This window comes from Oratosquilla oratoria, chromosome 6, assembly GCF_046742065.1.
Source record: "Oratosquilla oratoria isolate Oo_2021 chromosome 6, ASM4674206v1, whole genome shotgun sequence".
Taxonomy (NCBI): domain Eukaryota; kingdom Metazoa; phylum Arthropoda; class Malacostraca; order Stomatopoda; family Squillidae; genus Oratosquilla; species Oratosquilla oratoria.
The window spans coordinates 37,135,910-37,153,946 of record NC_134782.1 but is presented as its reverse complement, the minus strand read 5'-3'; the positions used below and the strand labels follow the sequence as shown (position 1 = coordinate 37,153,946).

At 37.0% G+C, this 18,037-nt stretch overlaps 1 protein-coding gene across 6 annotated transcripts in view; it reads left to right on the top strand.

Annotated features, from left to right (window-relative positions):
• Positions 1-544: 544 nt before the first annotated feature.
• The window catches only part of LOC143026398 (galactosylgalactosylxylosylprotein 3-beta-glucuronosyltransferase S-like), a 53,104-nt gene continuing 35,611 nt past the window's right edge, over positions 545-18,037 (top strand). For 2 of the 6 annotated variants that reach the window (XM_076186701.1, XM_076186705.1), the window contains exon 1: positions 547-920. In XM_076186701.1, coding sequence (XP_076042816.1) covers positions 873-920 — 48 coding nt within the window. In that variant the 5' untranslated portion in view covers positions 547-872. Of the gene's footprint in view, positions 921-17,119; positions 17,241-18,037 lie in introns of those variants that run through there. The other 4 variants (XM_076186703.1, XM_076186699.1, XM_076186704.1 and 1 more) reach the window with 4 other exon arrangements.

Genomic DNA, 18,037 nt, shown 5'->3' with positions numbered 1-18,037 from the left:
TAATGCACTACTTATAACGTCTCATTGTTCCTACATGGGCAGTATGGGTGTGTGTAAGTGTACAAACGGAAATGTTCTAAAACAATATCACATTGAAACATTTCGAATGGTCACGGAAAGACGCTGCCTACGTCATCACTCAACGACGTGACGTCACACTCGCCTCCTTCACCCGCCATTTATGAGCTAATGTAGCTAGCCCAGAATGTCCGACTTGGCTACCAGGACACAGCAGTATTGTCCTCTGATATAATCATCTGTCGATAACATAATGCCAAGATGAACTCATGACACATTTTCTAATATTTATTTATTCTTATTTATGTTATTATAATTTATTTTATTTTATTTTTTTATTTATCTAACATTAATATTTTTTCGCATCCGACTTAGTTATGGACCAAAAGGTCTCCTGTCGGCATGCTCCACCTTTGTAATTCTTTGTAATCCTTTACTAAGCTCACCATTGAACAACAGCTCGTTTATCTTATCGAAGCGAAAAACAAAATGTCAACCGGTCCCATGAGGTCTGCTGTTTATCTCTGATAATCGAGACTGGTAGTTGTACCACCGACTTGACAGTGCAGTGGTACCTTCCTCGACCATTGAATTAACTATCCGTGTTCGGGTTCCGCCGAAAGCTAATTTCAGCATCGCTACACTATGAGCCTGCACTCCAACTCTCATGGGCAAGGAGTTGTGTGTGTAAGGTCGCAGCATTACCCATAGACCAGGTCATGTGTGAGCTCTAAGCTCTCATACTGGAGGATAATAGCTACCGATCACGAGCCCAACACGTGATCTAAAACAGTGGTGAATTACATACAAGATAGTAAAAAATTCCCTGCATACCAGCCGAGAAAATTGTCATAATGTTTGAGGACGCGTCGACCACGGGGCAGAATTCCAAGAAAGGAAAGGTAAGTGCTCACATAGGTAAACCATTGTCACAGGTATGGCGACATTGTTTACATCTCAGAAACTGAAACATCTATGCATCGACTGGAGTATCAAAGCAAATATATATTTTATTGACCACATCAAAGCAGTAGAATAAACATTTATCCACATAACAAAATTACGGTCTGACAAAAATTACACTAAAATGATGCAATCTGTATTCTAACCAAGTCATTCGCAAATATATTTCTAGTATTATACGATGTATAACTTTATATACATTATCATCTAACATTGTGCTGAAAATAAGTAATGAACGCTTCTTATACTGTATATATCACGAATGTCACAATATAAGGGACAGTCAATGTATTTATCCACACTCATCCGTTTCTGTTGACTACAATTAGGTAAAATACACTTGAAAACGGCTGCGTCTTCGTGAGCAACGTCCACAAGCACGATAGTGGCGCCATATTGTCCATAAACAAACATAAGTAAAATACCGTCCATGAGAACGAGCAGTACTGACGATCTTCGCAGTTTCCAGTGATGAATTCGATTTAATATCTTTGACCTTGGACAGGCAGACACACATCCCTCAATGCGTCGTTCCAACGCCGAAAGTCCCTAAATATTTATCCTATAAAACTTATGAAGGTATTTTTTTCCCAAACATCGATATCAGTCTTAGGTGCCAATGGCGCTCAGGTGACATTTACAGTCTTTTAATTAACATCTCATGATAGAGAAGAGACTCATTTCATTTGCTAAGCAAACTATCCAGTCTGCGGATGGCTCGTCTGTCGGGAAAATGGACGCATTCACGACATGGAGAGAAGAACGTTGATCAGATGCTAGTTTATTTCTCAGTGTATGCGCCTGCAAACAACCGCGTATTTTCCCTAGCGCTGGTACGCATTTCCCCAGCCGTGTCATGTGTTTGTCCTGCCAGATAACCTGCCCTATCCTCGCTCGACCTTCAACACCAGACATCATTCCCCTTTAAGAGGAGTGGACTGAATATATTATACACATATGGTTGTTGGTATAAGGTTATATATCAAGATACTTCAATTGGCCGCATAAACTATTTACATTACATTTTCACCATCATTAGTCATCCATTGATATTCTAAATGAAATTCAATGTAGTTATACGTGAGGACCGACAGTTTTAAAACACACCCTGAATTTTTAGGGGGAAAGTAACTGCTCCCTCCACCCCCACACACTCGATGGCGCGGTGGTAGAGTTCCCGGCTGCCACTACGGCGGTCCGGGTTTGAATCCCGCTCAGGGCTGAAATAATTTCAGTATCGCTGCACTGCGAGTCGTTACTCCTACTTTCGTGGGCGAGGAGTTGTGTGCGTGTGAGGTTACAGCATTACCCATAGATCGGTCATATGTGAGCTCTGAGCTCTCTTCCGGGAGGGAAATAGCTATCACGAGTCCAATACTTGATGCACCATGGTGAATCACACCGGACGCTCATGCCGGGTGCATTTGCACCCATTCCTAGCTCCTATAACGTGGCGCATTCGAGTGGCTTTTTTTTTTTTTTTTTTTCGTTTATTTCCCTCTCCGAATAAGGGAGGTGCGTCGATAACACTGTATAAAAATTAAAAAAAAAAAAAAAAAAAAACCGGAAATGAGACTATCCTTTTCTAGAGTAATTTTTTGCGTAGATCACGAATATAACATCCGTTTCTTTCTGTGACCCTCCAGTTCTTCGTAAATAGCAGTGCCCGCAATGTCTATCTGAACGGTATTTTTTGTTGCTTTTACCATTTATATAATTTTTCACATAGCTATGTGTTTTTTTTTTTCTAACAGGATACAGAGTTAAGATGCCTAGAGAATGCAAGAATTCGCCAGAACAAGTTTTGTTATATATGTGGATCAGTTACATTAAGGCAATACAAGAGGACAGTTGACTCCAACGTGTAAAGAAACTTTTATGAGCCTGTACTTTGGATGTAAAGTGGGTGGACCAGGACAAAAGCTGGGAACACACCTCACATATGTTGTGTCAGGTGTACAAGTTCCCTTTCTGCCTGGGTGAAAGGCAAAGGGACTGGCCTCATGTTTGGCGTACCAATGGTCTGGAGGGAGCCAAAGGACCACTCAACAGATTGCTACTTCTGCTTAACGGATATTAAAGGTGGGTGTTCAGTGTTTATTTTTTACTGTTTTTATATATATATTTTCAAGAGATGTATCAATAAAAAAGATCGAAATACATAATAAGTTGCACTTCCACTATTTTTTGCACTTGATCACAACCAATAGTATCCATCTTTTTAGGTCTGATTTTATTTTATTTTCCTGCAGGTCGCAACAGAAAAGGCAAGAAATCTATCGTGTATCCCAGATCTTCCAGTCTGCTATTCGCCCAGTTCTACATTCAAGTGATATTCCTGTACCACAGCCGCCCTCAGAACTACCAAGCGATGACACGAGCAACTCAGACGATATCAGAATCTTCAAGATGCAACGTATACCGACACAACTTGAATCTGATAAGAAAACCACACCTCATCCACCCAACCAGAACTCAATGATCTAGTTCGTGATCTAACACTTACTAAGCAACAGAGTGAACTCCTGGCCTCACGTTTGCAACAATGGCACCTGTTGGATGAAGAAGCTCGAATTACAGTATTTAGGCAGCGTTCTGCAAATCTACAGGATTTCTTCACTTTGGAAAACAACTTGACTTATTTGTAATGATATCAGAGGCCTATTCAGTGCCCTTGAGCTGTCCTATGAACCAAATGAGTGGAGGCTATTCATAGATGGATCCCTTTACAGCATAAAAGTAGTTTCTGTTGCACATTGGGAACACCATGCCTTCAGTTCCAGTTGCTTACTCAGTCATTTTAAGAGAGAGACATATGAGAACCATGCTTTTATTCTAGACCGCACAAGTTACAAAGAGCATGAGTGGTTAATTTGTGGAGGACTTGAAAGTAGTAGCCATACTTAATGGGCTACAAACTGGATACACCAAATTTATGTTGGCTTTCTTTGCAAGTGGGACAGTAGGGCCAATCAGAACATTATATACGCTCAGAATGGCCATCTCGGGAATCTATGACGCTTGGATGCCATATCATGTAATTCATGAGCCACTAGTTAAGAAGGAGAAAATCATGTTTTTTTTTGGGGGGGGGGGGGCCACCACTGCATATTAAAAACTAGGCCTAATGAAGCAATTTACCAAAGCACTGCAACATTTAACAAGCCATGTTTCCAGTATCTCAAAGGGATCTTCCCTAAAATTAGTGATGCCAAGATTAAAGAGGGTATATTTGTAGGCCCTCAGATTCGCAAGCTTATAAATGATGAGGACTTTGAGGCGACAATGGATGAACCTGAGCTAGCGGCCTGGCATGCAGAACGAAATGTATTCAAAGGGCTACAGGGAAAGCAAAAAGAGTCACAGCGAGAGCGTAGAGTGGAGAGGCTAATCAAATGCTACCAAAGATCTCGGATGCAATTGTCACTGAAGATACATTTTCTTCATTCTCATCTGTCCTTCTTCCCAGAGAATGCAGCAGATGTGAGTGATGAACATGGAGAGAGGTTCCATCAAGATATAGCGTCAATGGAAAACAGGTACAAGGGAAAAATGGAAGCCCTGCTATGCTGGCTGACTTCTGTTGGAACCTGAAGCGTGACACGCCTGAGACGTCTTATAAAAGAAGAAGTAAATAATAGATTGTAGGTTAATACATCCTCATATAAAGCTAACAAAATGCCGATTCATTATATATTAATTAAATAAATACAATGAAGACATTTAATCTGATTTTGGGAGCAAAATACATTTATGGAAACCTGGGAAATCTTTTATTAAATTGCATAATTATTAAAACAGCGATTTACAAAAAATTGTGACGTGGCATGAAATTTTTGTTATCAAATTTGAATTCAGCACACTGAACTTCATAATAAAACGCATATGAGAACTATGTTTTCTTCTTAATCCTGAAATTTGTTGTACAGTGTAATTGACGAGTCTGTTGGGCATCCGCTTATTCATTCAGACGGTAAATTTACAATGCTATCGAGGTTGGTACAAAATAATGCACATAAATAATCTTTTTTTAAGGCCATACTGTTTTATTTATTCATTGGGTTACGGTCTCGCCGATGATGGAAAACCTGAACTCAAAATAAGATGAAAACCAGCGAAATTCCTCTTTTATTTCCGCCTGGCCAGTGAGAAGGTATAAATGAAACAAAACTCAGACTGAAAAATAGATATATGTTTCCTCCGACCTGAGAACATGGCCTCCTAAAATATTTATATATAGATAAATGAGTTGGGAGGCAATTTTTTCACGACCTTAGGGTAAGGATCCATGGTGCCCATAACTCAATGAATAAGAAAAGTCTGGCCTAAACAACAAAGCAAAAGCCAAGGTCTCTAGATAAAATGAGATATGAAGACAGGACACCACGAGCATAGCTCCCCTTCCTGTAAAATACAACTAGGTAAATACAACTAGGTAAATACACACACACACAGACACACACACATACACACACACACACACACGACAGTCGAAGTGACAGCGAAGATTGGAACTCTAGAAAAAACATCAATTTTCGTGGATATCAACGAGGGAGTACCTTTTTGTATTTATAGGAAAGGGGAAAACCCGTGGTGTAGTGGGAAGGCGATGAAAAAGGAGAGGCGGAGGGATTACTGAGAAAAATGGAAGGAAATGAGGCCGGATGATTTTGGTGAAGAAGAAGGGATTATAAAAAATGTAAAGATTAGAAATATAGATAAGTGCAGCACAATGGAAGGTGAAGATAGTAATTTCCAGGGATTTAATGAGGGGTGATACCAACCTCCCCCGATTAGCAAGCCTAGAGGAAAAACTTGAGAAAATGACCGAACATTGGGAGAGTAGCTTCGGTCAACTTACAAGGATTGCGCAGAGAGTTGAAAAACTGGAAGAATTAGAGAAGGTGAACCAAAGACAGTTAAAAGGAGTAAAAGATGAGAATGAGGAATTAAAGAGGAACAATAAAGAAAATAACGAGTCCATAACAAAAGAAGCACAGGGTTAGAAGAAAATTCAAGAGAACAACAAAATTGTGTTTAATGATAGAGTGACACAGCAGATGAAAGAACAAACTTAAGACACAGTTATTAAAGTGATGTGGGAGAAGGGGAATATAGTAAGAGACTTAGCAGATAAAAAGAAATGTATAAATATATTAGGGATGGAAGAGAAGCATAATCCAAATAGGACTACAAAAATAAAGGAGGAAAAGGAAAATGTAAATGATATATTAGTAGTTGAAGAAGATGAACCTGAAATAGGAAAACAAATTGAAGAAATATATAGGTTGGGAAAATATAATACAGATAGTACCAGACAAATTAAAGTTAAATTCAGGTCACAAACGACAGCAGAGAACATTTTAGTAAAAACAGTGAAACTAGCAGCAAGTGAGCAACATAAAAAGTTATGGATAAAAAGAGAAATTAATGAAGAGGAAGGAGAGGATGAGAAATCAAAAAGACTAGAAGCTAAGGAAAAAAACGAGAAAAGAACAGAGACAGAAAAACAGAAATTTTATTGGAGAGTAGTGAATATGAAAGTGAGGAAATGGTTCATAGCAGAGAAAAACAAAAGGGAAATAGAAAACACGATGGAAGTAGCAGAAAATTAAAAGTGTCCTACACAAATATAGATGGGTTAATAACAGGCTTGAACGAACTGAATGATTACCTGAAGGAAAAAGAACCGGACATAATGGGAATTGTAGAGACAAAATTGAAAGGTCCATTACCACCCAACAGTGTAGGGTATGGAACATATAATTGTTGGATTAGAAACAGAGAGGTAAAACAAGGGGGTGGAGTTATGTTACTTGACTAAGAAGGATATAAATGTGAGGAATGTCACATATTAAAAGAATAGAGTAGAGATGATCATGATGGAAGTGGAGGACAAGGATGGGAAGAGCAAAAAGTTTGTAGTAAATGATGTGCCTCCTAAAACGGCTTCGTGGGAAGAAAGAGAACATAAAAATATGTTAGAGGACACCAGGATATCACTAAGTAAGATAATGGAAGATGGAGGACGAATGATTATAATGGGTGACTTTAATTGTAAAGAAATCTGCTGGGAAGAGATGACAGAGAAGGGTGGAGATGACCTATGGGGAAATGTATTACTTGATATGATTATTGAACATACAATGACACAATGGATACAAGAGAATACTAGGTATAGAAATGAGGAAGAACCATCGAGACTGGACCTAATAATCACATCAGAACCCGGAAAAGTGGAGAAGATCGAATATAAAACACCAATTAGTAAAAGTGACCACATATAGGTTGAACTGGAATTAAATGAGGAAGAATGCATGAAAAAATGAACAATATAGAAAAGGAAGATTGATGTATGAAAAAACAAACTGACAAATTAAAAGAGTTCTTTCAAAAGCTGACTGGGAAAGAATGCACAAGGAAAACAACAGTAGAAGAGAAATGGAGTATTCTGACAAAAATTTATCAAGAAGGAATGGAAAAGTATGTGCCAAGACAAAAGCATGAAAAAGGATATGCAAAGTGCTGGTACAACTAAAGATGTAGGGAGTTAAAAGACAAGAGATAAAACTTGGATAAAATGGAAAAAAGACAAAAAACCTGAAAAGTTGAAAATATACACTAGTTATAGAAATGAATATGTACAAGTGCGCAGAGAAGAAAAGACAAAATACGAAAAAGATGTCATAGAAAAATGTAAAGATCAACCAAAACTATTTCACAGATTTACAAACAACAAACTGAAAACAAGAATTAGAGAAACTACGACAAGGAGGAGTTGAATACACACAGGAAATAAAAATTGTAGAAATTATGAATAAGCATTTTAAATCGGTGTTTACAAGGGAGAACATACAACCTAGAGATATCGAATAGGAGGAGAGAGTCCCCCCTATAGAAGAGATAGAAGTATCAAGAAATTAAATAATGAAACAATTGAGTAACCTCGATGTCAGCAAATCGCATGGACAGGATGAAATGGCAAACTGGATTTTGAGAGAATGCAGGAATGAACTAACAGACAAAATACATAGCCTAATAAACAGTTCATTGAAAGAGGGAAAAATTCCAGAAGATTGGAAAAGAGCAAATATAGTACCAATATATAAAGGGAGAAACAAGGAAGACCCTACTAACTATAGACCGGTCTCTCTTACAAGTACGATAGCTAAAATCTGTGAAAGAATGATCAAAACTAGGTGGGTAAAACATTTGGAAAAAACAAAGTACTAAGTCCAAGGCAATTTGGATTTAGACAAGGACGATCATGCACCACAAACTTAATGTGTTTCTATTCAAGGCTAATAGATGTAATACAAGAAAGAGATGGATGGGCTGATTGTGTATTTCTAGACCTGAAAAAGCTTTTGATAAGGTACCACAAAAGAAGTTCCTTGAGAAATTAGAAACTGCAGGAGGAATACAGGACAAACTACTGAAGTGGATCGAAGACTTCTTGCATGAAAGAAAAATGAGTGGTGATAAGAGACAAGCACTCTAATTGGGATGAAGTGGTAAGTGGAGTTCCACAAGGAACAGTTCTGGCCCCAATAATGTTTGCTATATATATTAATGATATGAATTGTTGAAAAAAGTGAACACTGAAGAAGACTGTGAGTCGCTACAGAGGGATCTCAGTAAAGTATGAGAATGGAGTAGGAAGTGGGGGATGGAATTCAATATCAAGAAGTGTAGTATAATGGAATTTGAAAGAAGCAAAAAAAAGAATAGGAGGATCATATCAATTGGGAGAAGAAGGAATAAAAAAAGTAGAAAATGAGAAGGACCTGGGAATCATTATTATGAATAATATGTCTCCTGAGAAACATATCAACATTTTTTTTTTTTTTTTGAGAAACTTATAATTTGATAAGAGCAATCAAAGTGGCATTTACATACTTGGACGAAGAAATGGTGAAGACAATACTAGTTACTTTAATAAGACCAAGATTGGAATATGCAGCGACGATGTGGTCACCAAGTACAAAAAATGTATAACAAAACTTGAAAGAATACAAAGAGCAATTACAAAATTAGCATCAACACTCTCAGAACTGTCATATGAAGAGAGACTAACAAAACTTGAACTACAGACATTAGAGCAAAGAAGAGAGAGAGGAGACTTGATAACTATTTATAGAATCATGAAAGGCATAGAAACTATTGATAGAGAGGATCTAATAAGATGGGATATTAGAAATACAAGAGGACGCGGAAAGAAAATCAAGACAGTTATAGAAGAGACCTGAGAAAGAATAGCTTTCCCCACAGAGTAATAGACATCTAGAACAAGTTGGACGAAAAAGTGGTGTGTGCAAAAACAATACATGAATTTAAAAACAGTTTAGATAAAATGAGACATGAAGACGGGACACCACGAGCATAGCTCCCCTTCCTGTAAAATACAACTAGGTAAATACAACTACGTAAACACACACACACACACTTTCGTCGGATGGACGGCGAAGATTGGAGTTCTGAAGAAAAAGTGAACTTTTCGTGGATCTCAACGCAAAGGAAGTACCTTATTGTATATACAGGGAAGGGGAAAGCTCGTGGTGTAGTGGAAAAGTAAGAAAAAAGGAGAAGGGGAGGGATTACTGAGGGAAATGGAAGGAAATGAGGAAGGGGAGGACTTGGTTCAGGAGGTCATGCATCTTGTAAACAAGAGAAGGACCGATGATTTTGGTGATGGGATTAACAAAAATGTAAAGATTAGAAATATAGATAAGAGCAGCACAATGGAAAGTGAGGATAATAATTTCCAGGGATTCAATGAGGGGGGGGGGGGGAGGATACCAACCTCCCCCGATTAGCAGGACTAGAGGAAAAACTTGAAAAAATGACCGAGCATTGGGAGAATAGGTTCTGTAACATAGCAAAGATTGCGCAGAGAGTTGAAAAATTGGAAGAACTAGAGAAGGTGAACAAAAACTTAACTTTAGAAATGGAAGAATTATAAAGAAAGTTAAAAGAAGTAAAAGATGAGAATGAGGAATTAAAGAGGAATAATAAAGACAATAAAGAGGCCATAGCAAAAGAAGCACGGGGTTGGAAAAAATCCAAGAAAACAGTAAAGTTGCATTTACTGACATAATTAAACAGCAAATGAAAGAACAAACTGAAGACTCAGTTATTAAAGTGATGAGACAGAAGGAGATAAAAAGAAATGTATAATGATATTAGGATTGGAAGAGAAACATAACCTAACTAGAACCACAAGAATCAATGAGGAAAAAGAAAAAGTAAGTAGTTTACTAGAATTAGTTCAGGAAGATGAATCTGATATCATGAAACAAATTGAAGAGATGTATAGGCTTGGAAAATATAGTACAGATAAGACGAGACCAATTAAGATTAAATTCAGGTCACAAACGACAGCAGAGAATATCTTAGCAAAAACAGGGAAACTAGTAAGTGAACAATATAAAAAGGTATGGATAAAAAGAGAAATGAATGAAGAGGAAAGAGAGGAGGAAAAAATTAAAAGACATGAAGCTAAGGAATAAAACGAGAACAGAACGGAGTCAGAAAAAATGAAATTCTATTGCAGAGTAGTGAATATGAAAGTAAGGAAACACGACATACTAGAAAAAAACAAAAGGGAAACAGAAAATACAATGGAAATGGCAGAAAACTAAAAGTGTCAGTAAATGCAACTTCACTATTTTCTTTTATTTTTTTCAACCCTGTGCTTCTTTTGCTATGGCCTCTTTATTGTCTTTATTATTCCTCTTTAATTCTTCATTCTCCTCTTCTACTTCTTTTAACTGTCTTTTTAATTCTTCTATTTCTTTAGTTAAGTTTTTGTTCACCTTCTCTAGTTCTTCCAATTTTTCAATTCTCTGCGCAATCTTTGCTATGTTACCAAACCTATTCTCCCAATGTTTGGTCATTTGTTCAAGTTTTTCCTCTAGGTTTGATAATCTGGGGAGGTTGGTATCCTCCCCCCCCCCTCATTAAATCCCTGGAAATTATTATCCTCACTTTCCATTGTGCTGCTCTTATCTATATTTCTAATCTTTACATTTTTGTTAATCCCTTCACCGAAATCATCGGTCCTTCTCTTGTTCACAAGACGCCTGGCCTCCTGGACCAAGTCCTCCCCTTCCTCATTTCCTTCCGTTTCCCTCAGTAATCCCTCCCCTTCTCCTTTTTCCTCACTTTCCCACTACACCACGAGCTTTCCCCTTCCCTGTAAATACAACAAGGTACTTCCTTTGCGTTGAGATCCACGAAAAGTTCACTTTTTCTTCAGAACTCCAATCTTCGCCGTCCATCCGACGAAAGTGTGTGTGTGTATTTACCTAGTTGTATTTTACAGGAAGGGGAGCTATGCTCGTGGTGTCCTGTCTTCATCTCTCATTTTATTTAAACTATTTTTAAATTCATGTATTGTTTTTGCACACACCACTTTCTCATCTAACTTGTTCCAACTGTCTATTACTCTGTGAGGAAAGCTGTTCTTTTTCAGATATCTTCTATAATTGTCTTTCTTGATTTTCTTTCCGTGTCCTTTTGTATTTCTATCATTCCATTTTATCAGATTCTCTCTATCAATAATTTCTATGCCTTTCATGATTCTGTAAATAGCTATCAAATCTCCTCTCTCTCTTCTTTGCTCTAGTGTCTGTAGCTCAAGTTTTGCTAGTCTCTCTTCATATGATAGTTTTGAGAGTGTTGGTGCCAATTTTGTAATTGCTCTTTGTATTCTTTCAAGTTTTTTTTATACATTTTTTTTTTTTTTTTTTTGTACTTGGTGACCACATCATTGCTGCATATTCCAATCTTGGTCTTATCAGAGTGATTAGAATTTTCTTCACCATTTCTTCATCCAGGTATGTAAATGCAACTTTGATTGTTCTTATTAAATTATAAGTTTCTCCAAAAATTTTGTTTATATGTTTCTCAGGTGACATATTATTCATAACAATGACTCCCAGGTCCTTCTCATTTTCTACTTTTTTTTATTCCTTCTTCTCCCAATTTATATGATCCTGTTATTCTGTTTTTGCTTTTTCCAAATTCCATTATACTACACTTTTTAGTGTTGAACTCCATCTCCCACTTCCTACTCCCTTCCCATACTTTATTTAGATCACTCTGTAGTGACTCACAATCTTCTTCCGTGTTCACTTTTTTTTTTAATAGTTTTGCATCATCTGCAAAGAAGCTCATGTAACTTTCAATTTCTTCATCCATATCATTAATATATATAGCAAACATTATTGGGGCCAGAACTGTTCCTTGTGGAACACTGCTTATTACTTCATCCCATTTTGAGTGTTTGTCTCTTATCACTACTCTCATTTTTCTTTCTTGCAAAAAGTCTTCCATCCATTTAAGCAGTTTGCCCTGTATTCCTCCTTCAATTTCTAATTTCTTAAGCAACTTCTTATATGGTACTTTGTCAAAGGCTTTTTTTAGGTCTAGAAATGCACAATCAGCCCATCCATCTCTTTCATGTATTATATCTATTAGCTTTGAATAGAAACATATAAAATTGGTGACGCATGATCGTCCTTGTCTGAATCCAAATTGCCTTGGATTTAGCACGCTGTTTTTTTTTTTTTTTTCTAAATATTTTACCCATCTACTTTTGATAATTCTTTCACAAATTTTTGCTATTGTACTTGTTAGAGAGACTGGTCTATAGTTGGTAGGGTCTTCTTTATTTTCCCCTTTATATATAGGTACTATATTTGCTTTTTCCAATCTTTTGGAACTTTTCCTTCTTTCAAGGAACTGTTTATTATGCTATGTATTTTGTCTGCCAGTTCATTCCTGCTTTCTTTCAAAATCCAGTTTGCTATATCATCTGGTCCATGCGATTTGCTGACATCAAGATTACTCAAGTGTTTCATTATTTCGTTCTTTGTTACTTCTATTTCTTTCATAGGGGCGACTTTCTTTTTCCATTCGATCTCTTCCGGTTGTATGTTCTCCCTTGTAAACACTGATTTAAAACGCTTGTTCATAATTTCCGCCATTTCAATTTCCTCTGTGTATTGAGCTCCTCCTTGTCTTAATTTCTCCAAATCTTGTTTGTCTCTCAGTTTGTTGTTTACAAATCTGTAGAATAGTTTTGGTTGATCTTTACGTTTTTCTATGACATCTTTTTCATATTTTCTCTTTTCGTCTCTGCACACTTGTACATATTCATTTCTATAACAAGTATATATTTTCCATTTTTCAGGTCTTTTGTTTGTCTTCCATTGGGTCCAAGCTTTGACTCTTTTGTCTTTTAACTCTACAACTTTTGTTGTACCAGCACTTTACGTATTCCTTTTCTTGTTTGAGTCTTGGGACATACTTTTCCACTCCTTTTTTATAAATTTTTGTCAAAATATTCCATTTCTCTTCTACTGTTGTATCTTCTTTGTGTATTCTTTCCCAGTTTTCATTTTGAAAGAATTCTCTTATTTGATAAAAAAAAAATCATACATCAATCTTCCTTTTCTATATTGTTCATTTCTTTTCATGTATTTTTTCTCATTTAGTTCTAGTTCTATCAATATGTGGTCACTTTTACTTATTGGTGCCTGGTATTCTATCTTTTCCACTATTTCAGGTTCTGATGTGATTATTAGGTCTAGTCTCGATGGTTCTTCTTCATTTCTATACCTAGTGTTCTCTTGAATCCATTGTGTCATTGTGTGGTCAATAATCATCTCAAGTAGAACATTTCCCCATGAGTCTTCTCCACCCTTTACGGTCATCTCCTCCCAGCAGATTTCTTTGCAATTATAGTCGCCCATCATAACTATTCTTCCTCCATCTTCCATTATCTTGTTTAATGTTATCCTTGTGTCTTCTAACATACTTTTATGTTCACTCTCTTCCCACGAGGCTGATTTTTGGGGCACGTAGTTTATTACAAACTTTCTGCTCTTCTTATATCTGTCTTCTACTTCTATCATAATCATTTCTACTCTATTCTTTCCATATGTGACACTCTTCATGCTTATATCCTTCTTAGTCAGGAACATAACTCCACCCCCTTGTTTTATCTTTCTGTTTCTAATCCAATAATTATATGCATTGTGTCCTATGCTGTTGGGTGGTAGTGGACCTTTTAATTTTGTCTCTAAAATTCCCATTATGTCCGGTTCTTTTTCCTTCAGATACTCGTTCAGTTCATTCAGTCCTGTTATTAATCCATCTATATTTGTGTAGGACACTCTTAACTTTCTGTTATTTCCATTGTATTTTTTTTTTTTCTCTCTCTCTCTGTTATGGTCCATTTCCTCACTTTCATATTCACTACTCTCCAATAGAATTCCTCTTTTTCTGACTCCGTTCTGGTCTCGTTTTTTTTTTTTTTTTTTAGCTTCTTGCCTTTTCATTTTTTCTTCCTCTCTTTCCTCTTTATTCATTTCTCTTTTTATCCATAGCTTTTTATATTGTTCATTTGCTGCTAGCTTCCCTGTTTTTGCTAAGATATTCTCTGCTGTTGTTTGTGACCTGAATTTAATCTTAATTGGTCTGGTCTTATCTGTACTATATTTTTCGAGCCTAAACATTTCTTCAAATTGTTTCATGATTTCAGGTTCATCTTCCTGAACTAATTCTAGTAAACTGCTTACTTTTTCTTTTTCCTCACTGATTCTTGAAGTTCTGTCTAGGTTATGTTTCTCTTCCAATCCTAATATCATTATACATTTCTTTTTATCTGCTACGTCTCCTACTATATTCTCCTTCTGTCTCATCACTTTGATAACTGAGTCTTCAGTTTGTTCTTTCATTTGTTGCTTAATTATGTCAGTAAATGCAACTTTATTGTTTTCCTGGATTTTTTCCAACCCTGCGCTTCTTTTGCTATGGCCTCTTTATTGTCTTTATTATTCCTCTTTAATTCCTCATTCTCCTCTTTAACTTCTTTTAACTGTCTTTTTAATTCTATTTCATTAGAGTTTTGTTCGCCTTCTCTAGTTCTTCCAATCGTTCAACTCTCTGCGCAATGTTGGTTACGTTACCGAACCTGTCTTCCCAATGTTCTATCATCTTATCAAGTTTCTCCTCTAGTCTTGTCAATTGGGGGAGGTTGGTATCCCCCCACCCTTATTAAATCCCTGGAAATGATTATCCTCACCTTAAATTGTGCTGCTCTTATCTTACAAGACGTCTGGCCTCTTGGACCAAGTCCTCCCCTTCATCATTTCCATCCATTTCCCTCAGTAATCCCTCCCCTTCTCCTTTTTCCTCACTTTCCCACACCACGAGTTATCCCCTTCCCTGTAAATACAATATGTACTTCCTTTGAGTTGAGGTCCACGAAAATGTCACTTTTTCTTCAGAACACTAATCCTCGCCGTCCATCCGACAAAAGTGTGTGTGTGTGTGTGTGTAAAATTATTTTCATTCTCAAAAAATGCAACGATCTAAAAATGGGGAATATATGAAAAGACTCTACCATTAGATTATTACCTGTGAAAAAGTACGAAGGCACAGCGGAGAAAGAGATTGGGATATTGATTGGATATAAACTGCGTGGCAAACATTCCAATAATTGGGCGAGACATGCAGTGCCGAAGAGCACCAACGTAGCTTTTCAATCCGCCCCCCCCCCACTTTTTTTTTTTCTTTTGAATACGCAGTGGCCGTATTGTATCGCTACAAAAAAAAAATTAAATGTTTAAAAAAGAGCGAGAGAATACAAAGCGAAGCGACAGAGTTCCCATTCTTGCAGCTAAACAGAAAGGGAAAAAAAGGCGATGTGATTGCGGTATGTAGTTCGGGGTGAAGAGAAATGATAGAGAAGACCTTATGCTTTGGGACGGAAGAACATCATGAGGTCATAGGAAAAAGAAAAACGAAAAGGCGAGCGTGCGTGTGTGTGTGCGATTCATCACTCTCTTGAATCACGTGATCGAAAGCTATTACCCTCCCGGATAAGAACTTAAGCTCATATATGTGGTGAGAGTGCATGTATACGTGAAAGTTACCTTTACCACCTCTAGCCCTTCTCGTTTAGAAATTCTGGATTCATACTTGGTCCAATATGGCACTCCAAATGTTTACAGAATATCCTTTCTACAATGCTACTAAAACCAAACTCACATATCATAGACCTTGTTTATGAGAGGGTAATGATCTCTTCTGAAAGAAGAATGATCATTTGCAACCTCCACTGTCCCCTCTTTCCTGCTACACTCCTTGAATCCCTTAGACTGCAGGTGTGTACCATTGAATAAATTATAAAAGTAAACTGGAATATGATTGATAAATTCCGGAGGAATTGGTTAATCGAGGTAATTATAATCCTTTGACTACAAAAGTACCCCCTTGTTGAAAGAAATCGCAAGGTGGCAGCCAAAATTTCGTTTCAAAAGTCATCATCGCTTGTTTATTTTATTATTTATTTTATCTATTGATTGCGGGGGCTGGTACCAACCTGAGCTTCAATCTGGCAGGTGGTGCAGAACATCACACGCTAAAGCCAGGTGATCGTGCCCACGATATGTCATTGCAGTAGCGACATTCGAAGGAAACTGAGGTGGCAATTTCTAGTTCGAGGTGAGCAATGATTTTTTTTTCTTTTTCTTTTTTTTTTGCAATCGTATATTCCAACCCCTCTCCTCAATGGCGGACACTAGAGCGGTAAGTCAATGTCGAGCGGATTACACTAATTTCGGACTTCATTCACAGCCATTCCAACGTACCATAGAAAACTTCACATGAGGCGGCTGGTGCCCTGACAGTTCATGATACACCTGAGTTGCAATACAATACAGATAAACAATACGATGCGCAAATTTGCAAGGTTAATCGAGAAGTTTAAACCCTTTGAATGTAAGGTTTCCTTTACTGAATGAAATTGTGTGGTGACAGCCAACATAGATTTGACCATACGTTTTTGCAGATAGAGTTAAATATCTCCTATACCATCTATATGACTACCACTCTGACGCAATTTTGAATTTAGTCATGAAGGTAGCGTGTTGGGTATCGATGACGAAATACTGTATAAACAAGTTCTGGAAACTCACCGCAAATACTTATTCTACTCATATTATATCTGCGAAACTCGCAATGCCCCATCCTCAACCCTGCGGAGATTAAAAAAGAGATAGTAGGGATATAACCTACAGCCCTGGCCTACTGCAGTGTCTCGGGTTTGTTTAGAATCAGCACTTTCATTCGTGGCCACTTCAAAATAATAGCGCTAGTTGTATTCCTTGACGTCACTCATGCGGACTTAGTGTTGTTTTGGGAAGTTATAAAGGGAAAGCAGCAGGGGTAAATGTGCTAAGCACTCTGTAAGTATTATCTTATTTTCATAGGTAATCAACACTTTATTAGGTGCAGACGTATGTAATATCTCCAGTTCCCAAACCGAATATATCCTGAATGCCATTAAACAAGGTCAAAGTAGTATAAACTAAACTGGGTATTTAAATTAATTCAGCTGTGTTAACCTAGTGTTTGGTGTTACATGGTAATGGTTAGCTTAATCCGTTCCTTATTGAGTGGTACTTATATTTTTAAGTGCGTTACCACTAGGCTATTTCATTGACATGTGATCTCTTCAGTAGTAAAAAATTATCACTCCTGATGAGTAATGTAGATGCAAGTATTTTTAACTTTATTATTTTTTTGCTTTTAAGAAAGCTTGTTTTCTATTCAATTTATTCTCAGTTCAAAATTACTGCACACAAAGCTCAAACAGAAAGTACCAAATAAGGTATGTCATATGACTTCCTAATCTAATGCTTGCCTATTAGACTTAGGGTTTGTTTGTTTTACACCCCACCACTGATTTTCCCAATAATGAATATGATATCATATTTCAATAAGCTTTCTCATCTCCATGCCCTCCTCAGCCACTGACTTTGTGTGTGTGTATGTGTGTGTGTATTCAGCTAATTGTTGTATACAGGAAAGGAGCAATGCACATTTGGTCCTGTCTCTTGTTCTCCAATTATCATATTCATCATTCACATAAGGTTCCAAAATCCTATGTATCTCCTCGTATTTACCTAGTTATATTTATCTTACTGTTGGGTCCCATCTCCTATTCTCTAATTTTCTAATATAGACTCAAATTCATATATGG